Source organism: Aspergillus neoniger (assembly GCF_003184625.1).
Source record: "Aspergillus neoniger CBS 115656 unplaced genomic scaffold BO87scaffold_13, whole genome shotgun sequence".
Taxonomy (NCBI): Eukaryota; Fungi; Ascomycota; class Eurotiomycetes; order Eurotiales; family Aspergillaceae; genus Aspergillus; species Aspergillus neoniger.
Genome location: NW_020291141.1, coordinates 111,902 through 138,568, shown reverse-complemented (window position 1 = coordinate 138,568; position 26,667 = coordinate 111,902). Strand labels below are relative to the sequence as shown.

General features: G+C 50.4%; 8 protein-coding genes across 8 annotated transcripts; 2 read left to right on the top strand and 6 right to left on the bottom strand.

Annotated features, from left to right (window-relative positions):
- Positions 1-150: 150 nt before the first annotated feature.
- Positions 151-3,004, bottom strand: BO87DRAFT_306783 (putative spindle pole body component; the record flags this gene model as incomplete). The annotated part of the gene is made up of 3 exons (XM_025619372.1): positions 151-2,569; positions 2,640-2,848; positions 2,948-3,004. 3 exons carry the CDS (start codon positions 3,002-3,004, stop codon positions 151-153), a joined length of 2,685 nt encoding a protein of 894 aa, XP_025480509.1.
- Positions 3,005-4,330: 1,326 nt separating this feature from the next.
- BO87DRAFT_375833 (uS17 family ribosomal protein) lies at positions 4,331-5,528 on the bottom strand. Its single transcript, XM_025623141.1, has one exon. The coding sequence runs from the start codon at positions 5,272-5,274 to the stop codon at positions 4,600-4,602; it is 675 nt and encodes a 224-aa protein (XP_025480508.1). The 5' UTR covers positions 5,275-5,528; the 3' UTR covers positions 4,331-4,599.
- Positions 5,529-5,685: 157 nt separating this feature from the next.
- On the bottom strand, positions 5,686-7,926 carry BO87DRAFT_434502 (glycosyltransferase family 20 protein; the record flags this gene model as incomplete). Its single annotated transcript, XM_025627714.1, has 5 exons — positions 5,686-6,262; positions 6,315-6,654; positions 6,706-7,076; positions 7,141-7,513; positions 7,620-7,926. The coding sequence occupies 5 exons, from the start codon at positions 7,924-7,926 to the stop codon at positions 6,100-6,102; spliced, it is 1,554 nt and encodes a 517-aa protein (XP_025480507.1). The 3' UTR covers positions 5,686-6,099.
- Positions 7,927-10,443: 2,517 nt separating this feature from the next.
- Positions 10,444-11,502, bottom strand: BO87DRAFT_425113 (putative metallo-beta-lactamase domain protein; the record flags this gene model as incomplete). The annotated part of the gene is made up of 4 exons (XM_025627279.1): positions 10,444-10,862; positions 10,917-11,276; positions 11,340-11,352; positions 11,419-11,502. The coding sequence occupies 4 exons, from the start codon at positions 11,500-11,502 to the stop codon at positions 10,444-10,446; spliced, it is 876 nt and encodes a 291-aa protein (XP_025480506.1).
- A 703-nt stretch (positions 11,503-12,205) lies between these two features.
- On the bottom strand, positions 12,206-15,577 carry acoA (aconitate hydratase ACO1). The gene is made up of 8 exons (XM_025623140.1): positions 15,456-15,577; positions 15,312-15,329; positions 15,138-15,215; positions 15,028-15,047; positions 14,994-15,000; positions 14,327-14,921; positions 12,923-14,268; positions 12,206-12,860 (listed from the first exon to the last, which is right to left on the bottom strand). The coding sequence occupies exons 1-8, from the start codon at positions 15,489-15,491 to the stop codon at positions 12,600-12,602; spliced, it is 2,361 nt and encodes a 786-aa protein (XP_025480505.1). The 5' UTR covers positions 15,492-15,577; the 3' UTR covers positions 12,206-12,599.
- Positions 15,578-16,650: 1,073 nt separating this feature from the next.
- BO87DRAFT_375829 (putative C2H2 finger domain protein) lies at positions 16,651-17,783 on the top strand. Its single transcript, XM_025623139.1, has 3 exons — positions 16,651-16,857; positions 16,958-17,137; positions 17,226-17,783. The coding sequence occupies exons 1-3, from the start codon at positions 16,817-16,819 to the stop codon at positions 17,344-17,346; spliced, it is 342 nt and encodes a 113-aa protein (XP_025480504.1). The 5' UTR covers positions 16,651-16,816; the 3' UTR covers positions 17,347-17,783.
- A 45-nt stretch (positions 17,784-17,828) lies between these two features.
- On the bottom strand, positions 17,829-19,013 carry BO87DRAFT_375828 (putative mitochondrial carrier protein). Its single transcript, XM_025623138.1, has 4 exons — positions 18,761-19,013; positions 18,365-18,704; positions 17,951-18,281; positions 17,829-17,895 (listed from the first exon to the last, which is right to left on the bottom strand). Exons 1-4 carry the CDS (start codon positions 18,930-18,932, stop codon positions 17,851-17,853), a joined length of 888 nt encoding a protein of 295 aa, XP_025480503.1. The 5' UTR covers positions 18,933-19,013; the 3' UTR covers positions 17,829-17,850.
- An 846-nt stretch (positions 19,014-19,859) lies between these two features.
- BO87DRAFT_396216 (uncharacterized protein) lies at positions 19,860-26,598 on the top strand (the record flags this gene model as incomplete). The annotated part of the gene is made up of 15 exons (XM_025625235.1): positions 19,860-19,903; positions 19,970-20,576; positions 20,632-20,715; positions 20,766-20,889; positions 20,936-22,466; positions 23,100-23,152; positions 23,334-23,513; positions 23,618-23,784; positions 23,843-24,530; positions 24,587-25,371; positions 25,425-25,529; positions 25,581-25,699; positions 25,753-25,832; positions 25,898-26,057; positions 26,124-26,598. 15 exons carry the CDS (start codon positions 19,860-19,862, stop codon positions 26,596-26,598), a joined length of 5,202 nt encoding a protein of 1,733 aa, XP_025480502.1.
- Positions 26,599-26,667: the final 69 nt, after the last annotated feature.

Sequence of the window (26,667 nt, the reverse complement as noted above, 5' to 3'; positions counted from 1 at the left end):
GAAGAACACTTCCGGGGAATAGGTAGGTGTAAAAGGAGGTGGAGAGTAGTCGTGTGATTCATTCATTCATCAGCGTTGAGAGGGTGGTCGTGTAAGCCCTTGCCTTGCCTGTTGCACTTCTAAGTCAGCAAATGTTTCGCCAGGAACAGATCAGGGAACCAGGTTATCGTTGATCCATACCTTCATTTGTTCGATTCTTGCCTTGAGTTGGCTGGTTACTTCCGCAGCTCTCTTCCAGCTCTCCGCTGGCTCGGCACTCCTGGCGGGTTGTTCTTCGCCAGAAGCACTGCCCGAGCCCAGTCCTGATGACCGAGTCGGACTTCCCAAGCCAGAGTAGCCGGTACCCAAGCTAGGACTGAGCTTGCGCCGACCAAGCCCTGCCTCTCTAGCGCTGAGTCCCGAGGATTCCAGGCCATTGTTCTCCTTCTCCTCACTCGGGCTAGCCGAAGCATAGGAGCGCGGCCGTGAGCTCTCGAATCGCGAGCCCATGAGACCAGCCCGTGACATCGGTGTACGGCCATCTTCTTGGTATACGGAGCCTGATTCGGACATAGGCATACCGATATTCTCCGGTAGGGTGTTGGGAGGGCTAATGGCACTAGCACGAAGAGCTCTTGCGAGCTCACGCTTCAGGCGCTCAATTTCCCGCTGCTGCTTTTGGACAGTCTGCTCCGCTGACTCTGCATCGCTTCGTGCGCGAACCAGTTGGGTTTCCTTGGCCTTGATACTCAGGACATCCCTTGTGTGGTCTTCAATTAGCTGCGCGTTCTGGTCTTGAAGCTCCATCACTTGCGAGTTCAGCTTGGTCCTCTCAGACCTCAGGTCCTCAACCATACGTATGAACCGCTCCTTCTCCGCACGTAGCTCATCCAACTCAGCTCGTTCCAGGGCCGAGATTCCGCTGAATTGAGGAGCTGCAGGAGCGGGCGCAGGCTCGCTGGGAGCCGCTGGTTTCGCAATCGGTCGGCCTGCAAGTCCTCTTCCCAGACCAAATTTGGGAGGTGCCGGTGCAGGCGGCTGCTCCTCCGTGGGAGGAGAGACAACCCGCCGCTGCGGAGATGCAATTCCTCCAGGGCCACCGAGCCTCTTCTTGAGACCGCCAGGAGCCGGCAGACCACCAGGTTTGGCGGGCCCTCCAAGCTTAGAAGGAACGGACCTTGCGGGCTTGGGTGACGGAGCAGCTACGGGTTCCTCGACAGGAGGCGCGGCAGCAGCCGGCCTCTTGGCTCCCAGTGCAGGCTTCTTCGCCACGACCTTCTTTCCAGGGGCAGGTTTCGGCGGTGCCACGATCGGCTTAGGTCTATCCTTTGCCTTGACCTCCGCTGTTTCGAAGAATTCCTTGATTTTGGTCTTCCTGATGTCGTCGAGACCGTCCAGATAGGGGTTCATCGCCCGCTCGCCCATGATCTTCATCAAGGTACCGAGAACTTCAGCTCCTCCGGCACGGTTGACCTCAGTAGATTCAGTAAGGAGTTTCGTGCCTGCCTCAGCTATCGACTTGACTTCCGGTTTCGCCGGAACATCTCTGGTTGTACGTAGGCAACGGATCAAGAACTTGAGTGTTTCCTGTTTGACTTGAGGGTTCTTGTGCTTGAGGAATTCGAGTATCTCCTCCAGGCACTCTGACAAGCTAGTCGCGATGAATACTGCATCCAAAGCTTGACCCAGGGCATCCGCCACACTCTGCTTCTTTTCCTTCAAGCGCTCCAGCATGGGCGACATGATGGTAGGCCGATACTTGACGAATCCACTGCGAATTCCCTTGGCAAGAAGTTCGATACAGTTGGCGGCAACGGTTACAACGGCGATGTTTGCATCCTTCATGGATTTAGCCAACATACGAATAACGTCATCGAACGGTCCATCCTTGATCCGGGGAACGTTCAATACAGTGTGCAGAGCGTCCAAGGCCTCTTTCCTATCCTTCCACTTCGAAGAAGAAAGCTGCTCCTGGAAGTTCCCTGGGATCTTGGAGAAGACATCAACGGGCTCGGCCAGGTCGAAAGCATCGACCTCTCCTTCATCTTCCTCTGCCGGGTATTCCTCGCCTCCTTCAAACTCATCGTCATCACCCTCTGGCGCAGCGCTGGCTGCGGCCATGGCATCTTGCTGTGCCCTCGTGAACCTCTCCTGCTTGGGCGCCGGCTCTTGCTTGACATTTTCAAACAGCTTCTCCAAATCCTGTTGCTGTACGGGCTTGAGTTCGTTCCAGAAAAGCGGTTTGATGGCTTCCTTCAGCCAGCGGTAGAGTTCCACAGTGAGGTTCTGCGCTTCCGCACGGACATTCTTGTCGGCATGGCCGAAAACCTTTGGCAAGGCCTTCAACACAGGCTTGGGGTCAACAATCTTGCAACCGAAGTTGTGATAAATTGCTCTCAATCCTGCCAGCGCAGCGGCAATAACCTTGGGAACTTTGTGTGACAGAGCGGGGAGCATTTCTTCGATGACGGGATCCGATTTATCCAGCTCAACACATAATAACAGGGCTTCGATCGCATTCGTTTTGGCAGCGGGTCGCGTGGATGGGAGACCCTTTTCACATATCGGGAAGACGGTAGTTGCTCGGGTCCTTCACCACACATGTTAGCCATCAACCACCATGAATTGTTCTAACAGCATCAATATTCCGTGAAACATACCTTGTACAAGCCTGAACACCACCGAATTTCAAGAATGCGCAATAAGATCCAAGACCCTCTTGTTGAGCAGCGACATTGGAGTCTGCCACAGCCCCTTTCCACAAGCCGGGATCTTGTATGAATGGCGTGAAAACGGGATCCGACTCATCAGGCGACTTCTCAAATTGTTGTTTCGCATCCTCATATCCATTCTTGCGGGCTTTCCAGTTCTAATCCAAGAGCATAGACATGTCAGTGTTCAGATATATAGTAACAACCCCGCGAACCCTAAACATGGGGAAACGGAAGCAAAACAGCGACAAACTAACCTTGTGCGAGAACCGATCCGTCAATGGCAAGGAAGAGAAATCCTCCTCCTCGGCCATATTGAATATCTAAAAATAAGTCTGTATGATGGTAATCAGTTAGCATCAAACATCGATTTTGTTTTCGCAAGCGTGCAGTCCAATCACTGAAGTGGCTCATAATTTGAAACCCCAAATAGCGACGGATCCTTATCGCTAACAACTTGAATAAAGCACACACACAAACACGCACACACACCTTGGGGTTTATTCGTAGTAGCGTATATTCCGATCGCAGATCTCGTGCACGGGCGGCGGCGGCGGCGGCGGAGAGTTGACTGACAGAAAGGTTGGTTCTGATTGAGAGGGGCTTTTTGCTTCGGGTTAGGTTCGCCGGATGAATAAAGTCACTAGTTTCGAGAAAAGGATGGGGTGTCTCGAAAAAAAGGGGGAGTGACAGCGCGACGTCAGGAGAGGGGGGAAGAAAGAAGAAAAAGGTTTAATGTAGGCGGAAGTGGGGGGAGAAATTGATGAAGTCAACAAGAAAGTTGAAAGAGGAGAGAGAAAAGGGAAGCTGGAAAGTAAACAACGGATCAAGAGTCGCTGGGGTGACTTTCGCGACCCAATGGAAAAGGCTTGGCTTGGCGGCGAACCAACTTTCGAGAACTGGTTTGGTTGTAACTTGACTGCCCCGTTCAGGTACCAATTTGGGAGGGGGGTTTATATAGACATTGGGAGGGTATGTAGTAGAGGATATATGGGGAAATAGATTATATATTAGGTATGTTTGGGGTTTGGTGAATGCTGGTTCTTTCCATGTTGTAGTTTTGGCTGTTTCACTGTTCGTGGAGGTTCATGTCTCCGGTGATGTAGGAGTACTTGGGAGTACATCTTCTGGCATATGTTTACTGTGTGGAGGTGAGGTTACTTTATGTCAATTTGACAGGCATGTTCCGGAGAACAGTATTGTATACATATAGTCATTACTTTATAATACCAATTAAACTAAATAGTAGAATATCATCAAGAATATTATTGTATATTCAAGTCTTATACTCAACCCCGCAAGTAAATAACAGTCACGTGATAGTTCTCCAGAACAGTATCTGCATATCACCTGGATTATTCCTTTTATATCATAGAATTAAATGTTATGGTCTATTGTTTTATGTCTCTTAAATTGCCTGCATGTATGTTGCATGAGTCAGTAGTCTAGACGAATTGAGGTCGGATGTCGCTGTAAATCGTGCAGTGGGAACTACCGGATATCGTACTACCAATAACAGTGCTGTGTATTCCCCGGTAGATGATTGCAGTAGATGTATACTATGCACAAAAGGTAGTAGTGCCTTGCTACAGGATTACACATTTGATATATGCCCTCAGACCCTAGTGATATCCAGCCCAGCTACACATCTACACACAACCAACCAACCCCACAGCCAGTCCAACAAAAGCACAATATGCCATGAAAAAAGTAAATAGCTAGTAATATACAGACACACAATGTTTACATACAACATATTGGAACAGATAAGAGATAAAAGGAAACCAACCCCACAACAACAACAACCAAACCAACCCATCTATCTAACCTCTCATCTCTTACCCCCCCCCCCTCTTCATCATCCAATCCTCAATCAACCCACTCACTCAAATCAAGCACAACCTAAACCTCAAACTCCCCCAGTCCTCTCAAGCACCAACCTCCTAATCCTCCCAACGTGCTCCCCACCCTTCCCCTCACTCTCAGACACACCAGCCTCGGCCCTCCTCGCCTCTCTACGCTCCCACTTAGCAGCCCTCTTAGCCGCACGCTCAGCATCCCTCTCCTCACGAGTCAAAACAGCCGGTCTATCCTCAATAGCAGATCCAAACGGCGCAATGATTCTCTCCACAACGTGACGCACGTTCCGGCTCTTCGGGTAACCGGACGAGAACTCAATGACGTCGCCCTCGCGCAGCGAGTTGCGCGGATCCGACACCAGGTAGTTCGTTATCTTGGGGTAGGGCTTCTGGATGTGTGCGTCCCAGATAGTGTGGCGGTGGCTGACGCGTACGGTGCGGTCCATGCGGCCGACGGAGACGACGGTGCCGGTCTTGGTCTTGTAGGGGTAGCTGCGGAGGGAGGGGGGGACGGCGGTGGTGGTAGTAGTTGAAGAAGATAGGTCGGCTTCTTGTTGTTGTGGTTGTTGTTGCTGTTGCTCGTTGAGTCGGGGGACGGTGGTCGTGAGGGAGCGCAGGGTGGTCTGGTATAGAGAGGGCGCTGTTGTGGAGGAAGTAGTGGTGGTGGAGCGCATCATGGAGGAGCGCAGGGGCTGAAGAGCCCGGAGGAAATTGGCGGGACGCATTGTGGTGGTGTATATGAAGGACCGAATGCTCCTTTGGTTGTAGAGATGGTGCTGGGGAGGAAGCACGGCCAGGTCAATCCGCTTGGACGGGAGTTTTTGTAGACGTTGCGGCGGTGCCGGGCACGGGGTACGACGGAAATTATCGGCCTTCAGGATACTCCGAGAGAAGTTGAGAGCTTATCCGCTCAGCGAGATAGCAATTAATTGGCGATTGACCCTGTTGAGCACGATGGGGCTTGCTGCGAGGCTTGCTGTCCAGGCCGGAGGAGCATCGCGGCCGCGGACGAGTTCGCCGAGAATTTCTGAAATCTCGGGCATGTTTGCATATTTTGCATCCCATTCTTCTCCACGCATCCTCCGCAGGGTGTCTTGACAAATGCAACCCTTTCTAGCATAACAAGTAAATGATGGTCATTAATGAATGCAATATTTGGTGTGTAACTATGTGTTTATATGTAACATGAAATGGACCGCCCACTATTTTATGCCACTGAAATCCTAATAACACCGACGCCCAACGCATATTGTAGAGTAGAGAGGGACCAATGGCCGAGGGATCGCGATATGCTCCCATGTACACAGAAAAAAACCAAACGCTCCGATGTCTGTTGCCCAACCATACCCTGGAATTAAGGCTCGAACACAGTGTTCACTCTTGTAATATTCCATACGCGAAACCGAGATGTAAAACTGTAGGAAGAAGCCCTTCTCCACGCCTTGTGCTCATATACCAGTAAAATAGACGTCTTAAATCAATCATGCACGCATCGCCATATTCAATGGATCCTCGGCCGTAAACAATCATACAAAGCGGGGGCACCAAGCTCACTGTGCCACTTGCTCCTGGTCCGGGGTATCTACACCGTTAGAACGTTCTCCGTTCTCGGAGTTGTTGTCGCTGAAAGAAGCCTTCTTAGCATGGAACTTCTCCGCTGAATGCTCCGAGATGCGAGTCAGTTCGGTCACGAAGGACTGGCCCCAGAATGCACTAGAAACGTAGTTAGTGTCAAAGCTCCTCGTCATCTCAGATATGATCGAACCTTGTATATTTATTGACATATTTGTCGAGCTTGGAGAAGTTGAGGGCCCTCTGCTCGTCGCTCATGGTTACCGCTTCCTGATAAGCACCCGCCAGCTCTTCGGTGTTCCAGGGGTTGATAATGATACTGCCGTTCAGGCTCTGAGCGGCACCCGCGAACTCGGAAAGCACCAAGACACCATGACGCTTCTTCTGTGTGGCGATGTACTCATAGGCAACGAGGTTCATTCCGTCGCGGGTCGACGAAACAATGCAGGCGTCGGAAACCGCGTACAGAGCAATTAGCTCGTCAAAGTTGACAGACTTGTGCAGGAAGTGGATAGGCATGAATTCAACGGTGCCTGTTCATCCGTCAGCGATAGGGTCTCTTTCAAAGGCAACGCGAAACCTACCAAATTTGCCGTTAATCCGGCCCACCAACTCATTAACAACAGCTCTCAAGTTCTGGTATTCTTCCACATCTTGTCGACTAGGAACAGCAACCTGAACCAGGACAACCTTGCCAACCCACTCCGGATGATCGCTAAGGAACACCTCAAGGGCATGCAATTTTTGGGGGACACCCTTGATGTAATCCAAGCGGTCCACACCCACCATGAGTTTCACGCCCTGAAATTTTTGTTCCAGCATCGCAATGCGTTTCTGGACCTTCTCCTTCTTCAACCCCTCTTCAAACTTCTCCGGGTCGATGCCGATAGGGAAGGCACCGCAGGCAATGATCTTGCCCTGGAACTCAATCCCATTAGGTGTAGTTGTTAAGCCCCTAGGTATCCATAATATTAGCACCTCCATTGCCTTTGAAGAGATGTAGTCAATCCAATACATACAAGAGTCGCGAGCAAGCACTCAAGAAGTGCCTAGTGTAGTCGTAGGTATGGAACCCGATCAGGTCGCAATGCAGAACACCGAGCAACAACTCGTTCCGCACTGGGAGGATTCGGTAGATTTCGCTGCTAGGGAAGGGCGTGTGGAGGAAGAAGCCAATCTTGACATTTTCCTTGCTATGGCCGATCTCCTCGCGCAGCATCTCGGGAAGGAGCATCAAGTGATAATCATGCACCCAGATCAAGTCGCCATCTTGGACTTCCTTCGCAACCGCTTTGGCGAAGAGACGGTTGGCCTCCTTGTATGCCTCCCAGGCGGACTCGTCAAAGGTAATCTCACCGGGATGGTAATGGAAGAGGGGCCAGAGAATAGAGTCTGTGAGCAGTGGGCATCTGTCAGCAAGCAAGCGCCTTCAGCCGGGATCAATGAGGGAGCAACCATCACAGATCCTCAGTATAATAAGTAGATTGATAATACTAACTAGAGAAGCCGTTGTAGTGACGATCTGCCAGTTCGTCATCAATAAACACTGGCACAGCGTTATACTCCTGCTTCAGGCGTTGCTTCACAACGGGAATCTCCTCCTCCGGGACCTCCAAACCGGGCCAGCCGTACCATTGGAAGGTCGTGGACTTGGACAGGCCACTCAATCCGCTGACCAGGCCACCGGAGGACATGGAGAAGTCATAGCGACCATCATCCGATCGCTTGATGGTGATTGGAAGCCGATTGGAGACGAGGAGCAACCGAGCCTCACTCTGGAAGGTGGGGTTCTCGAGGGAAGGCATGCTGTCGGAATTGGCGGGGCACCGACGCAGATAGTCAGATGTAAGTATGGACAAATGTACTAGTTAGGCCGAGTAAGCGACCAATGAGGGTCTGAATTGAAGACAAAGGACGAGACTGGCGTATCAAAGAAGACGCCAGGGACGAGGAAATAAGAGTAGACGGAGGCGGGGCTCTGAGGTCGTAAGCTGCAGAGACGGTAGTTATCGGATTATAATTATTGAGCCTTGTTGGTCTTCAGTGAAGAACCAGGAAGAAGGAAAAAGCCGGGTGGTTGTCAGTCTTGGACCACTGTTCACCAATTGAATGAAGCCGAGTGAACCCAGACACCGAGCAAGAAAGCTTAGGGATAACAAAGAGGGATCGAGTGAAGGTTAAGTTAAAAGTCAAGAAAATGAAGAGGAAGAAAAGGAAGGTCACAAATGGCGACCTGGAATGCCTTGAAGCCAAGAAGCTGGTGCTTTTTGGTGCTTGGTGCTTCCTGATACTGGGAAGCAGCTTTAAGGCGGCGGGGAAGAATTGAGGGAGTGACCTCACTTTAGAGACCGGCGCGCGGACCAAGTGACCCAGGTTTGGGCCGAAGAAGAACCAAGAGCAGTAGTGCCGGGAGTCCACCTAGAGCTCCTCACTAGCAAGTTCATCGACAGGGAAAAAGCAGTGAGAAGGAAGACGGAGTGGGCCAGCGAGCAAGCAAGAGTCAGTTTTGTTATTCCGGAATGTTGCAAGTGTATGTTGGAAAAATGATTATCGATCACAGCACACACTCTGACAGGCTGCTTGTGACTCCCTTCTTTTTATTTTTGTCTCCTTTTGAATATTTTTTTTGAGGGACTCTCCTTTACAGCCTATCGCTTTCACAGGAAAGAGATGACGAGAAGTGGGGGAGGAAGAAAAAAAAGTGGTGTGGTGGAAAGATGAGTTGGGGAAAGAATATTGGGGGGGGAAGGGAACAAGGGGACAAGAGTAGTAGTTCCGACAAAGTGGGCGATGAAGTCAGAGATGACCAGCGGTCGCAATGGATGCGGGAATCTGGCCAGCCACTCACACTCGTCCTTGGCTCTGGATGATGCCAACACTTCCAGTTTCCCCTCAACAAGGGAAATCTACGATAAGTTAATTACTTACTTACTGAGGTACTACTTCCTCGTTTCAGGTCCTACCCAGATCAAATGGCCTGATGACGGTTCAACATTGTAATGTCACCCCAGCAGTAATAAAGGCTACTATCTTTAACCCTGATCAGTAGTATAGAATCCAACCTGACTACTTCACTCTCACTTGGTCCATATCTACAAAGTAACATGCTGGGTGGCGTCGTGGGGAGAAAAGCAAGTCATCTGCATACTTTTGATGAATGTTGATCCCCGCAAAGGTACGAACAAACACGAGCATTGCAGGATTTCACTCACTCACTCACACTATCTCCCTTCTTGTTAACCTTTCTTCCCTTCTTGCTGCCCGAGAGGCGCTTTCAATCGGGTGGTGAAATCAATACCCCGCTGTTATGGACGGGTCTGGACTCTCTATACTACTTTGATCCCAACATTAATGGATTCACTGACTCTGTATATCTTGATGCTTCTGAAACTCACTACGTCTTATGATAACAGCCACATTCCTTAGTGTAGACAAAAGGTCTGACTGAATACTGTCTGGTGCCTCTTGAAGGTGAGGTAACTGCTATGCACTTCAGTTGATCATTTTTACCTAATGGCATTCCATGGCACACTCGATGCATAGACTTACAAACAAAAATCCTATGTTTGACTTAATTCGCGAGGGAACTTCTTTGTCAGATAAGATCAGTGCGCAGGATGCAAGTCAGTAAGTAGTCTTGGTAGCTCAAGTTCTGATGTGGGAACATAACCAGAAAACATTTCCCACCCATTATCTCTCTCTACCTGGTACTCGGATCTCGCTGCTCCCCAAGGTTAACTGGACGATAAGAGTCTCGATAGTCATAATGAAGTCGGTCTCAACCAATCACTACTATTTACAAAGGCTCCATTCCGTTCCTCCATGGGAACTATATGGCATCATAACTAGCCTATTTATGTTTCTTTGTTGCTTCTGTCTTGGTTAATCTGAGACAAGCTGTTCTCGATACTCTTACTACATTCGGTGTCATTTTTGTTGTGTGGTAAGACTGATGCGATGGAATCAGACCGCTAGTTGACAAGGTTATTAACGCCGAATGAAAGGGGAGCGGGTTTGCTAAAAGCTTCAATAGTACAATGATGTGACGATCTATGTTCTTCTCGTTGATGGGCATGGTATATCTATACTGTGTAGCATTAGAAATATGTAAGGGATGATGGTTGTGAATGACAGGAATAACATCATATGTCTATGATTAGGTGAATATGCACGCACTGCATGGCGGTCACAGGCATCTTCTTGCCTCGTTGAGCGGCTAGCATCGGATCCCTAATAACATATCCCATATAATCCCGAAACAAAGATCTACTAATATATCTACTATGATGATCACTTAACAACCCAGTCCTTCTCATAATCCTTCAAAGCGCTGATCGTCCAGTTTCCAGAACCCATCGCCCATCAGCATCTCGGCTTACGCGGCCTTCGTCCTCTAATTTCCTTAGAACAAGCAACACTCCATTAGATGCAGGCAGATGGAGGCTTTCCGGCACATCTTTGTAGATCACCTTAACTAGTTCCAATGGGGTCCAGGACCGTTTACGCTCCGGAGATGTTTCCCCATCTGCGACATCGAGGTGATTATATCGGAGAACGCGAACCACTTCATCCTCTCGCTGTTGGCGGTGCTTGATGTACTCTGTGATCTTTGCTGTGGCATTCTCGATAACAGCTCCGTGGCCAGGATAGCCGCGACCCGAAACCCGGTTCTGCATTCGCTTTAGGCTAGATATATAGGACGAGAGGTCCTCAAAGACACTCGTGCCATGGCCCAAGACATCTGACAAGCGTAGTTAGCCATGAGGCAGGAAGTAGAGATTGCCACAATACTCACGATCACCCGTAAAAACAGAATCTTCTTCCTCAAGGACAAACATCATATGGTCAACCGTATGACCCGGAGTATGGTATGCGCGTAGTGTCGCACCTTCAACACTGAAGATCTGACCGTCTTCAATGCTCTCTTGGCCAAGGTCTGGATCATTCTTGTAGATGATAGCGTCCGGACATAATGCTAAGAGGTCAGGAACGCCTTTAACATGGTCTGGATGCCAATGCGTGAGGAGTGCCTGATGCACAATTGCATTCTCTTCTGCCAAGAGAGTCTTGAGCCGGGCTGCCCAGGAGGGTTCACCCTGACCGGTGTCAATGAGGATGCGTTGACGACCTCGCCCGATTAGATACGTATTCGTGCCTGTTGGATAGTTGGTTAGGATAACACGCCTGTACCGCTAAAAGTGTGTATGAGAGAACAAACCTTGCAGAGTGAACTATAAGAAAGGTATATTAGTTTCTATGTCCATCAAGACCGGTGTGTTATCTCAACATTGACTCACCTTGCCGGGATTGCCCCCCAATATCCGTACGACCGAGGCGCTGAGCCTCTCCACCTCCGCCAAAGAGACTAGCTGGGTAGCCATGTCTCCAGCATATAACACACTTCAGTGCGATTGATCTGCGACTGCCAGACACCAACTCGCATCAGCCATCTGCACTGCGTCGGATTCTTTGGTTGGGTCCGAGAGCAAGCATTGACTCTAGAGGTTGCGCAGAACATAAGCAACATACCTACAAGTATCTTATTCCTGTCACAGAGACAACCGAGCAATCACTTGAGGTATGTACTATCGTCGGTCTATATCGCAGCCTTCTATATAGGACTTAATACTCAGCAGGACGATCAGAGTAAGAATAGCAATGAATCATCAGAGACTCACGAGCAATTAGGCTAGTGGGTCAGCTGTACTCAGTCACGTGGGGATTCCAGAGAAGAAAGAGGCCGACAATGATATTCTTTCAATCTTGGATGCAGCTGAGAGATTGTGAGTAAAGACGAGCAGATACTGTGAGTCTATTACATCTGAAGACTCCTTATCATGATGGATCGGCTATACTATCAGAGTCACGTTTCCGAGGCGGGGTGAACAGCCGTGTAGGCCTCGGTTGAGAAGGGAACTTAGTTATGTCAGCACCAATGAAGTCTGACCTATTGGCAGCAAGTCGCAAAATCGGGCAAATTGTAACATATCGATGTCCGAATACGCCATTGGAGGTGTAGTGACCGTTGTGCTCACCGGGAGTGCTACAGCAAACTGATTACAACGTCTACGGGCAAGATCCATCTTGGAACAGAAGGAAATGTGGTATGCACGCAAGCCCTAACATACAGTGTATGATATAAAACAAAAACAAAGATATATCCATGTAGTCCACCGGAAAATCATAGGGGTACAAAAGAAAACAGGCCCAGAGCGGCAACAGAAACAAATCGTTAAATTTTTCGAAAGACGACGCCGGATATTCCCATCATAGAGGTACCATAGGCAGCCGCTTTCGCGTCCAATGCAGTTGTTTGGCATCAGAGCAGACTGCCATGGCGCGAGGGTAGGATAACCAAACCCCGCAAGCAGATCTTTCAGGTATCATATCTTTTCGCAACAAACAGAAAAACAGCGATCATAATATACAGACGGGCCTATGAGGCCCATGTCATGCATGTTGGCAATCGCCATTTCATTTAGTTATCAGCCTTGCGGGCCATGGTGTTGAGGGCGGAACCATCGCGGAACCACTCAATCTGGGACTCGTTGAAGGTGTGGCTGAGCTTGACGTCGAAGGAGGCACCATCCTTGGGGTGGACACGCAGAGTGACGGGCTTGCCAACCTCGAGCTCAGTGCAGAGGAGGTCGACCTTGTCCTCGGGCTTGATCTTGTCGTAGTCGGCGGGGTCGGAGAAGGTAAGAGGAAGCATACCCTGCTTCTTCAGGTTGGTCTCGTGCTGAAGGAAGATGTTAGTTTGCGTTCAGGTTTTTTTGATAGTAAAGAAATGATAACACTTACGATACGAGCGAAGGAGCGGGTGATGATGGCAAGACCACCAAGGTGGCGGGGCTCCAGAGCGGCGTGCTCACGGGAAGAACCCTCACCGTAGTTCCAGTCACCGATGACAACCCACTTGATGCCACGGGCCTTGTAGTCACGGGCAGTGGCGGGGACAGCATCGTACTCGCCGGTGAAGGCGTTCTTGACCTTGTTGGCCTCACCGTTCTCGGCGTTGATGGCACCAATCAGCATGTTGTTGGAGATGTTGTCAAGGTGACCACGGTACTTCAACCACGGGCCAGCCATGGAGATGTGATCGGTGGTAGTCTTGCCCTGGCACTTGATCAGGATAGGGATGTCAGTGGCATCCTTGCCATCCCACTTCTCGAAACCAGCAAGGATCTGGAGACGGTCACTGGAAGGAGAGACAGCGACGTTGACGCCGTCGCGGTTGGTGGGAGGAGCCTGGTAGGTGTCACGGCCGGGGTCGTAGCCCTGAGCAGGGAGACCCTCACCGGTGGGAGGCTTGAGCAAGAACTCCTTGCCGTCCTTGTCCTTCAGCTTGTCGGTGAGAGGGTTGAACTTGAGGGTACCGGCAACGGTCATGGCGACGACAAGGTCGGGAGAGGCGACGAAAGCGTGGGTGGCGGGGTTGGCATCGTTACGACCGGTGAAGTTACGGTTGTAGGAGGAGATGATAGAGTTGGGCTCACCCTTCTTGACGTCCTTACGATCCCACTGTCCAATGCAAGGACCGCAGGCGTTGGCAAGGATGACACCACCGTACTCCTCGAGGGTCTTGAGCTGACCATCGCGCTCAATGGTAGCGCGGATCTGCTCGGAACCGGGGGTGACGGTGAAGAGAGACTTGGACTTGAGACCGTGGTCAAGGGCGTCCTGAGCAATGGAGGCGGCACGGGACATGTCCTCGTAGGAGGAGTTGGTGCAAGAGCCGATAAGACCGACCTTCAGCTCCTCGGGCCACTTGTTGGCATCAACGGCCTCCTTGAATTTGGAGATGGGGGTGGCCAAGTCAGGAGTGAAGGGACCGTTAACGTGGGGCTCGAGCTCAGACAGGTTGATCTCGATCAGCTGGTCGTACTCAGCACCCTCATCCTCGCGGAGCTCCTTGGCGTACTCGCGGGAGAAGTTACCAATGTGCTGACGCTTGGTGGCCTTCAGGTAGTCGTACATGCGGTCGTTGAAGGGGAACATGGAGGTGGTGGCACCAATCTCAGCACCCATGTTACAGATGGTGGCCATACCAGTGCAGGACAGGGAGTTGACACCAGGTCCGTGGTACTCGATGATAGCGCCAGTACCACCCTTGACGGTGAGGAGACCAGCAACCTTGAGGATGATATCTAAATTTTACTGTTAACGCTCGTCCGATTGTGCAAGACAGATCAGAAATCAACTTACCCTTAGGAGTAGTCCAGCCCGACATCTGGCCGGTGAGCTTAACACCGATGACCTTAGGGGCCTTCAGCTCCCAAGGGAGACCGGCCATGACGTCGACGGCATCAGCACCACCAACACCAATGGCAGCAGTGGCGAGACCACCAGCGTTAGGGGTGTGAGAGTCGGTACCGATCATCAGACCACCGGGGAAAGCGTAGTTCTCCAGAACGATCTGGTGGATGATACCGGAACCGGGCTTCCAGAAACCGATGTTGTACTTGGCAGTAGCGGAGGCAAGGAAGTCGTAGACTTCCTTGTTGATGTCGTTGGCACGAGCAAGATCCTTGTCGCCACCGACCTGGGCCTCAATCAAGTGGTCACAGTGGACGGTAGTGGGAGTAGCGACGGAGGGCATGCCAGCGGACATGAACTGGAGGATAGCCATCTGGGCAGTGGCATCCTGGCAAGCGACACGGTCGGGGCGAAGCTTGAGGTAGGAGCTGCCACGCTCAATCTCCTGTCCGTGGGGGTCGTCAAGGTGAGAGTACAGAACCTTCTCGGCGTATGTGAGAGGACGGCTCAGACGACGACGAACGATGTCGAGGTTCTCGGACATCTTCCTATAGAAGTGGTAGTCATGTTAGCTTACAGCTCATTGACCTGAGAAGACGCGATTGAGAGATCGCGCCCGATTCTCCAGAGGATCAAGAGTGCTATCATACTTGTAGTTGATGTAGTTACCCTACACAGGCATTGTTAGCGGATCATATTCCCAAATCTGGCGCCCGCGCTACCCGAAGCCAGCCGAGGCGTAATGGAAAGTTTCACTCACCTTCTCCAGGTTGGTCATCTCGACCTTCTTGTCGAGGGGAGAGTCGGTGACGGTGGCCATACCCCGAGCCCCGAGCATCTGCACATTTGATTAATATTTCTATTCATCGAACCATCGCACTTCCGCTGTAATTTGGTGATGCGAGCTTGAACTGGATTGCGGGTAAACGCTTACAAGGCGGGACTTAGGGGCCTAGAGAGCAGATCTGATTAGTTTCCATTGAGCTACACAGATGCCCAGCTAGATGCATTTCATTCCTGGACAGAATACCATGACTCCTTCGCCAGACGGGGGACAACGTGTTTGGAATGGACTTACCAGCGCACCCATGCGCGCAAGCCTTGTGGTAATCATGGTGGAAGCTCTCTATGCGAGGTGGGCAGGGCCGCAACACAGGAGAGCCAATCCAAACAACAGCAAAAGCTAGCTTCGACGAGAGGAAGCAGCAAAAGATGGAGTGGAGTGGGAAAAGAAGAGGAAAGGAAAGGGATCAAGGAAGAAAGGGAAAATGGAGTAGATAAAAAGGAAGCTTGAGTGGGAAAGAATTCTTGTTTCCACCACCGAGAGCGATTTATTGAACCGGAGAAGAGGACCCGTAACCGCTCCTGACAGTACCGACCTTTACGCAAGCGTTGCATGCGACCGGAGAGAAGGAAGGTGGCTGGACCATCCGTGGGACCCCTTTCTTACCGTATGGATACGGGTACACCTGTAATTTCCGTTTGGCCTGCAGACCTCGCTCCCTCCTTTCTGACCACTCCGTAAATGAAAAAAACTAAGAAGGACCCATAATGGCTTTACCCGGTCAACGTAAGGTTGCCTTTGGATTCGAAAAGGCCTCACTGTCAGTGGTTTTGCTCCTTTCAGCTGACCCTCAAAAAGCATAGTTTGATCTACTGGGTAGTATTATCTCCCCCATGCATTCTCCCCCATGGACTGCCACGAACTAGTGTCTTACATAGGTAAAACCTAACTTCACTACTGCTGTGTTCATACCTTGTAATTCCGACCAGCCTGTGCGGCGGCGTGCACAGGGCATGTGAGGCACATAATCCAATCATGTGCCCTGTATTACATCCATTCATCGTGGGGGAACATCATCGACGTCACTCACTTCTACTACATCCTAGCTTAAAGCTTCATCAAGGCTTGCAAACACAAATCAAAAAATTATTTGAAAATTCTACATCAATGAAAATGAAATAATATGACAGATTCTACGCGCCCAACCTCGTCAGTAATGCTAGACCGCTTGAATGAGTTGGGTTGCTTAGGAGACATGGTGGCAGTTAGCGTATTATTTCACCTGGATCGCAACTGGACGAGATGCTTTCCGGAGCAACGTGCCGGAACATGGCAACGTCATAAATTACGAGACACCGGGGAAATGGCCGTACAGAAGCGACCAAAAGCGCTGACAGAGCCGAGTCAGAGCCGAGGCCTACCGATGGGAATCCCGCGGCCCGCCGCCAAGACCCAGCTAATTTCGACCAATAATGAGCAACATGTTTCAGGAAATTCTTCTTTCGCACACAAAGGCGGAATTTTGGTGATAAGCGACCCGCTCTTGCACCGCCTAAAGTCTTAGTTTCATTCCGTATATCGGTGGAAAAACACTTTGCGACAGCTCACTAGCAAATCCATCAGGCAGTTCTTTTTTTGGGCCGCAGTCTATCAAAATGGGAGCTGTTAGGAAAATTAAGACGAAGCGCAGGACCAGGTATGTAGGCTATTTTCTGAATGATTACTATCATGAGGGTTCAAGTTGGAAGGGCTGCGTAAAGCTGAATAAACTGCTAATGATCTGATAAAATCGATAGAGATTATGATCAGGTCCGGGCTGATATCGCGTCCGCGAGACACCTCGAACTATACAAAGCTACGAAAGACGAAGAGGACCTTCCCGGCCTAGGAAAGCATTATTGCGTCGAGTGCTCCAAATGGTTTGAGAGCGAGCATAATATGGTTGCCCATACGAAGGGCAAGAACCACAAGAGAAGGTGTGTGGCCAACTTATCTACGATGTCGCGGCCTCGGTCGCAAATACCTTTTGGACACATAAATGCTGACCTATGCGCCTGTTATTAGACTCCGTATCTTGCGCGAAGAGGCACACACACAGAAGGCTGCTGAGGCTGCCGTCGGCTTGGGTACAGACAATGGTGTGAGGTCGCAAGAGACCACCGAGATGGTCATTATGGAGGATTAGATTCTCGCCATGAAGTGAAATTGCCTATCGCAGTGCTCTCTCGACTGTCACTGCGATGCAGGATAGCCCCAAGAGCATCGGCAAGAGCTCTGCTGGCAACATATCTACTCTCAATGGGCTTGAAAAATTTTTTCGCGCATCTACGCCGTTTTGACGTCGTTGCTTCACAGACGATATTACTGGCTGCATGTCGACGAAAGAATCACCCAATCAGCGATGGGCCAAAATCGCTGGATAACACGTGAAACCACATGCGCCGAAAACCGCCAGTGGGGGTGGAAAGTTCCCGGATACGCCGGTTTCGTTCTGCGGTAACACCATTAAAACTGCCGTTTCTCGGAGCCCCATCTAGCTTGGCCCCACTTTATCAGACACGGCTCCTTTAGGACGAATTTAATTTACGAGCTGCAATCATACACAGCACTTCGATATTGAGATGCGCGTATCCTTGCGGAGAACTCCGTACGTAGTTTGTAGATGCTTGGGCATTGTTGCATTGTACGTTTATGGATTTTGTAAATACTTCATCAGCCACTCGTATGCCGCCCACTTGGAATGGATCGTTAGCAATGCGTTGCAATATTTCAAACCCGGGTTGACATACCTGAACAGCATTGACTATGAAGGCTCTCACACTACAAACTCCTAGGCCGCGATAGAAGGCTTTGAGTCCTTCATTGAGATACGCTTCTTTGGCAATCTGGATGGAGCTTGCGTTGTATGGCTTAGCTGAAGGTTGCATCAAGGGGCGATGTTCAGGGGACAATTCAATCGTTCTCGCCTGCAGTCTTGTCTTGATCACATCTAGAGGGAAGACAGAGGCCCAGGTAACAATCCCAGCAATGCCACCGCATAATAAGACTTTCGTAGCAGTCATGGTCGCATCATCGTCATTAGAGGCCGTAAGCCGCTTGCAGTATTCATAGGACCAAAAGCTGCAAGAAAGGATGTAGGTCAATACTCTGTGAAGAGCCTCATTGAAATCGCGGGGGAAGATCCGGGGAAAGGATTCACATACTAAAACCCATAGCCAATTGCATCTCTCGCACAAGTGACCCCTCCTCCGAAATAAAGGCCCGTCCAGCCGCGTGTTCGGACAATGTCTTTCGCAACCGTCCATGACGACACCCCGGGGCGTGAGTCAAGCTGGGCCCTACATTTGATGAACTCCGTCGGAGATGACACAGTCCAGCTGGCCACCCCACCTGCAGCACCGGCAAGCCAGACCTTGCTTAAGGAGACACCTTGTGGGTTTGTAGGGTCAATGATTGAACTATCCAGGAACTTCAGTGATCGGTTATAAGCCACGAAGAGTAGTGCATTGAGGGCCCCATATCCGAGGATTGGGGCAGCGGCGCCTGATGAAACGGTTAATACTAGACGCGTAATTTACATCATCGGGATATTTGCAAACCTCGAACCAGGGAAGTAGCGCTATCAAAGCGACTCAATTGCTGGGGTGTGGTTGATGCGGCGATATCTGGAGTGCGTCCTGCCTGCAACCGCACTTTGATGACATCGAGGGGATTGCCGATGATGATTCCAATGGCACCGCTAAGGTAGCCAGCCCAGAAATCGGAAGACATGGGCCGAGGGGCCAGTGCTGAATGAACGATTCAGCAGCAAATGGTGATAATGAGCATTGTGACTATGGTAGGAACAACCTGGTTATTATCATTCGACGGGCTGAGGTTCCATTGACTAAACGGTCCCACCTCAAGAAGGCGAACCGGACGCTATACTGAAAGGGCTATAGTAGAAACTTTCCATCCATCCGGCCTCCTACTCTTGCTTGCAGGTCCAATAGCATTGTGCTTTTTTGATGCTGAGCAATCTGCATTTTCAAGTGCTTTAGACAGAATACAGTACTATCTTGAGATGAGTGCTACTAGTGCGGAAAAAGAAATGTGTGTGTCATGCAGTAGGGCTGCAGAGGTTCATGCCAAGACTATATATTATGCAGATCATGCAGCATCATGTATTGTAAATGCTATCTGGGCAAAACTCCAGAAGTGGCCGAACATCCCTGGCAGTAGCACTAGTATGTCCTCTATATAATCAATCGTTTTTAGTACAGCTAGGTTTATGTAGAGAATGCTTGAAGGTTCCATTTCCTTGGATGCATCATTCAAGTGCCGCTTCGCTAACCGGACGTTGTGTTCAAGGCCATGGCACGTAAATGTGCTGTTGAACAAGCCGGAATCCAGAATCCGGATATAGTGTCATCTAGGAATTACTCAAGTACTAAATAATATATTTCATCAATGGACGTGGCTCAAAGTGGATTTGCCTAGCGAGTTACCTCCATGAGCCGGCTACTCCATACTATTGCTGTATGCCATCACGTGACAGCGTGATACTTTGGTGTTGCCAACAAGATGCGGGCGACGCGCTAGGCAGTGGCAAACACGCGTCGAGTTCGGCCGGTCATTATTGACAACCACAACCGCCAACTGACACGATCCTAGCCAGCCACGAGTATTTGATAGAGAAGTGCTAATGTAAGATCAATAATGACTTTTTCGAACTTATCGCGCAGCACAAGCTTACGTATCAGGTACCGGCCACGGCCAGTCGTAAACCAAGATGGTGCAGGCACACCGTCCAAGCCGCTGCAGGCCAGCTCCACGAACAGCGTCGACCGTCTATCGAAACCCTTCAAATGTCCAGGTCTAGCCACAGCTACAAGGGCGTCAGACAAGCCAGCGAGGAAGCGTAGGAAGGTGAACTATGCAGGGGCCGATGGCACGGTGGACGACGACAGCGTCAAGCCTTATACAAACGAGGACCGCTTAGCGTTGGCAACAAGAGATGCGAACAGGTTCCCTAGCTTCAAGGTCAAGGACAAGGAGATGACTTTCAGACAAAGATTTAAGATTCCTCTAATCAATAAGTCATCTGATGCCTATAATAGCTCTAGGCCAGCGCCTACGCTTGGTATGAGGCAAGGCGCTACATTTGTTGTGAAGCCATTGCATGATCCGAGCGGGGAGTTTGCTATAGTGCTATATGATCCTACAGTCGATGATGTCAATGAGCCAGAATCGAAGGAAGAGGCCACGGCCGATGCAGAGGAGCAGAAGCCAAAATTGGATGAGCCATTGGTACACAAGAGCTTGGCAGATATTCTTGGGCTCAAGAAGAAGACTGAAGGGCGACCGAAGGTCCCGGTTGTTATAGATCCACGACTGGCGAAAGTGCTACGACCCCACCAGGTTGAGGGTGTCAAGGTTAGCATTCGCTCCGCACAGGCTCTGTTGCTATGTACTAATGCTCCGACAAAAGTTTCTTTATCGTTGTACAACTGGCATGGTTGACAAGAATGCGAATGGTTGCATCATGGCAGATGGGATGGGTCTGGGCAAGACGGTGAGCTGAACATCCCGTGACACGGAACAGAAGACTAATGGTGCTGATAGCTTCAATGTATCTCATTGATGTGGACTCTACTCAAGCAGTCCCCGGAAGCGGGAGTAACAACCATACAGAAGTGCATCATCGCTTGCCCGTCAAGTTTGGTCGGAAATTGGGCCAATGAACTTGGTGAGCTGGCTTCGCTACTGGATCACACATCTGCTAACAGTTGCAGTGAAATGGTTGGGCAAGGATGCCATCACACCATTTGCGGTCGACGGTAAAGCCTCGAAGACGGAGCTCATCAGTCAGATGAAACAATGGGCCATTGCTTCCGGTCGGTCTATTGTCAGACCAGTACTCATTATATCATATGAAACACTCCGGTTATACGTCGATACACTGAGGGACAGTCCCATCGGCCTACTTCTTTGTGACGAAGGACATCGATTGAAGAACAAGGAGAGTTTGACATGGACAGCGCTCAACGGCCTGAATGTACAGCGTCGAGTAATCTTGTCCGGCACTCCCATTCAGAACGATCTCTCGGAATACTTTGCTCTTCTCCATTTTGCGAACCCTAATCTACTGGGGTCGCAGAATGAGTTCCGGAAAAGGTTTGAGTTGCCTATTCTCAGAGGAAGAGATGCCGCAGGAACCGAAGAAGACCTCAAGAAGGGTGATGAGCGTCTTGCAGAACTCTCCAGCATCGTAAACAAGTTTATCATACGACGCACGAACGACATTTTGTCAAAGTACTTGCCCGTCAAGTACGAACATGTTGTTTTCTGCAACATGTCCGAATTCCAACTGGGCCTCTATAAGCATTTCATTCAGAGTCCCGAAATCAAAAGCTTACTCCGCGGAAAGGGAAGCCAGCCCTTGAAGGCAATCGGCCTTCTAAAGAAACTTTGCAACCACCCGGACCTCCTTAATCTCTCTAATGACCTTCCGGGTTGCGAGTACACCTTCCCGGAGGACTATGTCCCACCGGAAGCACGAGGGCGTGATAGAGATATCAAGTCTTGGTATTCAGGAAAGATGATGGTCTTGGATCGAATGCTAGCGCGTATTCGCCAGGATACTAATGACAAGATTGTTTTGATTAGCAACTACACCCAGACCCTCGACCTGTTTGAGAAGCTGTGCAGAACCCGTGGGTACGGCTCCTTGCGACTAGACGGAACCATGACGGTTGGGAAACGACAGAAGCTGGTCGATAAATTCAACAATCCCAATGGGGAAGAGTTTGTCTTCCTGTTGAGCAGCAAGGCCGGTGGCTGCGGCCTGAACTTAATAGGTGCAAACCGCCTTGTTCTTTTTGATCCCGATTGGAATCCAGCTGCCGACCAGCAAGCTTTGGCACGAGTATGGCGTGATGGCCAGAAGAAGGATTGTTTTGTCTACCGCTTCATCGCGACTGGATCAATCGAGGAGAAGATCTTCCAGCGTCAGTCTCATAAACAGTCGCTTTCTTCGTGCGTCGTGGATTCGGCGGAGGACGTCGAGCGACACTTCTCGCTGGAATCCCTCCGAGAGCTCTTCCAATTCAAACCGGAAACGCGGAGCGATACGCATGACACGTTCAAATGCAAGCGATGCCGACCGGAGGGAACACAATACATCAAGGCGCCAGCCATGTTGTACGGTGACACTAGTACTTGGAATCATTTTGTCAATGACGGAGAGCATGGGGCTCTCAGCAAGATCCAAGACTTGCTGATTCGTCAAGAGACTGGAGAGCGTGATGTCTCTGCCGTTTTTCAGTATATCAGCCATTGATGGTAGCTTACCTGTTGAATATTGTCATGACCTGTATTTCTTTGGAGCGTCCTTGACTTTGTGTGCAATCTGCTTTGCTTTGGGAAGCGTTATTCTTTTACGACACATTTGGTTAAACACGGATAGGTGTATGTTTTTTGCTGAGCGTTTGTATAAACATGAACTAGAAGACATGATACAGTGGCGTTCTAGACCTCACAATGTCGATAACTATGGCTTTTTTAATTATTCCAAAAATATCACTTACTGTACGTCTATAGTAGTGCATTGCATGAAGGGAGAATTCTTCCTTTGTAGAATGACAGAATGATCTGCGGTGCAAGGGGGCATGGCGATTAGTTACACTATAGGGATGAACAATGCAAAACGGTCGGGCGGGAAAGCCGACAAAGCGTCGATTCGCTGCTGACACTACGTCACTTCGCGTCCGCTAAGACAGCATCCACGTTTGCCAACGCATCTTGTTGTGAGTCCTCCCCACCTTGACAGCCCAGCAACCGCCTAGCGACGAGACTAGAGCATCTGTCGGGTGTTTTCTGATCAGAAAGAGCCTACATCTGTTTTGTTTACCCTGAAACACTTACCATTAATAGCCGATGGCTCGGGAATAGCTACAGGTCTTTGCGAACACGAGAGAGTCGAGACCGTCGTCGCCTCACCGCCCAGCCTAGTCAGACATCGCCTTCACGCCATGAAAACCACTTATCTAAACCAACAACCCCGATGCTTGTGACTCAGTCGTCAATATCCATGTTTGTTTGAGAGATGGATCACTCAATTCAGCGCTCGCTGAATGATAAGCTTTACGACCGGAGGAAACAGGGGGCCCTCGAGTATGCATTATCGATAAGGCGACATATGTCAGACAATAATATGGCGGGTGGCTAATACACATGGGTTTATTACCAGACTCGAGAAGGTCGTCCGCGATGCTGCTTTCAGGGGTGAACACGAGGAGATCCAAAAGATTGTCGACCAACTCTGCCATGACTACGCCTATGCGGTACACCAACCTCACGCGAGAAACGGCGGTTTAATCGGACTTGCTGCGGCTTCCATAGCATTAGGATCCGTGAGTTGCACCAGGATATACTGAATGGATTTTGCAGGGGCTGAGTTCAAGGTTGCTAGGAAGGGGTTGCTCCTTATCTGAAGGAAATCGTACCGCCAGTGCTTGCTTGCTTTTCCGACCAAGATGCGCGAGTCAGGTATTATGCTTGCGAGAGCATGTACAACATTGCCAAAGTTGCGAAAGGCGAGGTGCTACTCTTCTTCAATGAAATATTCGATGCATTGAGCAAGGTAAGGGGTTTTCTCCTATGTCCTTACTGTTCTGGCCTAACAGCTTACACACCGTCAGCTAGCTTCTGATTCGGAGCTTTCGGTCAAGAACGGCGCAGAACTCCTCGACAGACTCGTCAAAGACATCGTATCGGAATCCGCAGCCTCCCATATCTCCGTCTTACAGCTTAGCGAAAAGGAAGCGACAGATCCTGAAGGCCTGGATGATGCTGAACTCCCTACCGCCTTTTCGCTACCTAAATTCATACCTTTGCTCAAAGAGCGAATCCACGTCATCAGCGCGTTTACCCGCACATTCCTAGTATCATGGCTGACTCTGCTGGATACAATCCCCGATCTGGAGTTGATATCGTATCTGCCGGAATTTTTAGGAGGCTTGATAAAGTTTCTGGGTGATCCGAACAGAGATGTCAACGTCGCTACCCAAGCGCTTCTGGATAGATTCCTGTCGGAGATCAAGAGGATTGCGCGACTCAAGAAGGGTATCGAAGAAAGCCGGAAAGGCCAAGGCAGCGATATCAGGCAGTCCACTACCAGCGATAGTATGAGCGTTGCGACGACTACCGACCAGACTGTAGCTGTCGAATCTGAAGTGACTGACAACGCCATAGAGGACTCTGAGGCAGGGTCAGTTACCGATGAGGAAGGCTTGCACGTGGATGGGGACTGGATTCCCGGACAAGATGTCCAGATTGACTATGCAAAGATATTAGACATTCTCGTCGGTTTTGTTGATACATCTTTCGGTAAGCAAGGCATGATGCTCAGTTGCAGTGGTTCGATACTTATCACTAGTCATTAGTGGAGGAAATGCAGTTGACTGCGCTGCGCTGGATCGACAACTTCTTCGAAATTAGCCCAGAAGACATTCTCCCTTTCGTTCCCCGTCTCCTCACTCAAGTGCTCCCAGCAATGTCCAGTGGTTCGGATCAAGTGCGGCAGGCCGCCAACCGGGTCAACACGTCTTTGATGGAGTATATTGTCACGCTGTCCGAAGATACAGTAGATGAAAGTCGGCAAGCGGCATTGAAAAGTACCAGCAAAGAAAATACGGAGCGAAGGTCGTCTACGCCGGTTAGCAAGCCTCCCGAGACGCCATCGAGTGAATCCAAGAAGCAATTGTCTCAGCCAGAGGCATCAGTCGAACAAACCCCTCGAAGCAGCATGTCAACACCATTACCACCCGCCGACCTCGATTATGCTGCTGCCGTGAACTCCCTTACCCTACAGTTCCTGAACGAAAACGAGGCCACCAGAGTAGCCGCGCTTTCCTGGCTTATCATGTTGCACCGAAAGGCGCCCAAGAAGGTCATTGCATTTAATGATGGCACATTTCCTGCTCTTCTGAAGACACTGTCCGATCCGGCCGAAGCCGTCGTCACCAAAGATCTCCAGCTTCTATCACAGATTTCCAGAAACAGCGAGGACAGTTACTTCAAGTCTTTCATGGTGAATCTCCTGCAGCTGTTCTCCACGGACAGACACCTGCTCGAGGTACGGGGGAATTTGATTATCCGACAGCTGTGTATGAATCTTAGTCCAGAGCGCATTTATCGAACGCTGGCAGATTGTCTCGAGAAGGAAGAGGTGAGACCCACGACTACTCCGTCTATCGAATGTAGCAACTCACACCGTGAAAGGATATCGAGTTCGCCAGTATTATGGTCCAGAATCTGAACAACAACCTGATTACTGCCCCTGAACTCTCAGAACTGAGAAAGCGCTTAAGGAATCTGGACGCCAAGGTAAGGGTTCCTTCACAGGCCGAGTATTTACCAAACTTACAATCTCCACAGGATGGACAGATGTTCTTTGTAGCGCTATTCCGGTCGTGGTGCCACAATGCCGTCTCTACATTCTCCCTCTGTCTACTCGCGCAAGCCTACGAACAAGCATACAACCTCCTCCAAGTCTTGTAAGACATCCTCCCCCCTCCCCGATAACCCAGCATCACTAACCTTCCATCAGTGCCGAGCTCGAAATGACAGTGAACATGTTAATCCAAATAGACAAGCTAGTCCAACTCCTCGAATCACCCGTCTTCACCTGTGAGTCCCCCCACCACCTGCAGCACACCTTAAATCACCTCACACCAACTAACCCCACCCCTCAGACCTCCGCCTCCAGCTCCTCGAACCAGAACGATACCCCTACCTCTACAAATGCCTCTACGGCGTCCTCATGCTCCTCCCACAGAGCTCCGCCTTCGCAGCGCTCAAAAACCGCCTCAACAGCGTCAGCAGCATCGGCCTCATCCACACCGGCCCCCGACAGTAAGTCCATCCCCTACCCCACTTACCCATCTGCACCAACCACCAACTAACACCCCAACCCCAAAGAACCACCCTCTCCTCCTCATCCACCACCTCCTCCACCTCCACCTACGACCGCTCCACCAACAGCCGACTAAAACGCGACGACCCCCCAATCCGATGGGTCGAGCTCCTCGACAAATTCAAGACCGTGCAAGAGAAAGCCCGCCGGTCTCAACGCGCCTCGCAGCGTCCCTTCGACGCAGACGGTCCCTCATCCTCCAGCAACAATAACAACAATACCAACAACGCAAACGATCAGGTCCGCGGTAGCGGTAGCACCAGAGATCGGGTCTCCGCTTTACCTGATACTCCGCGGGGATTAGCCGGAGGAGGGAATACCGGAGGTGCGGGGAATGAAGGTGGTAGTGGTCGGGGAACGAACGAGGGGGGTGCGGGTAAATCCTTGCCGGGAGGCATTCTGGGTGGTGCGCATAGACATAAATCTAGTTTGTCGAATCTGGGGAGGTTGGGGATTGGGGGCAGGAAGTCGAAGAGGTGATTGTGGGTTTGGTTTATAGTTGTGGATATAGTTAGGGGTTATAGTATAGTATAGGAGTTGGGGGGGAGT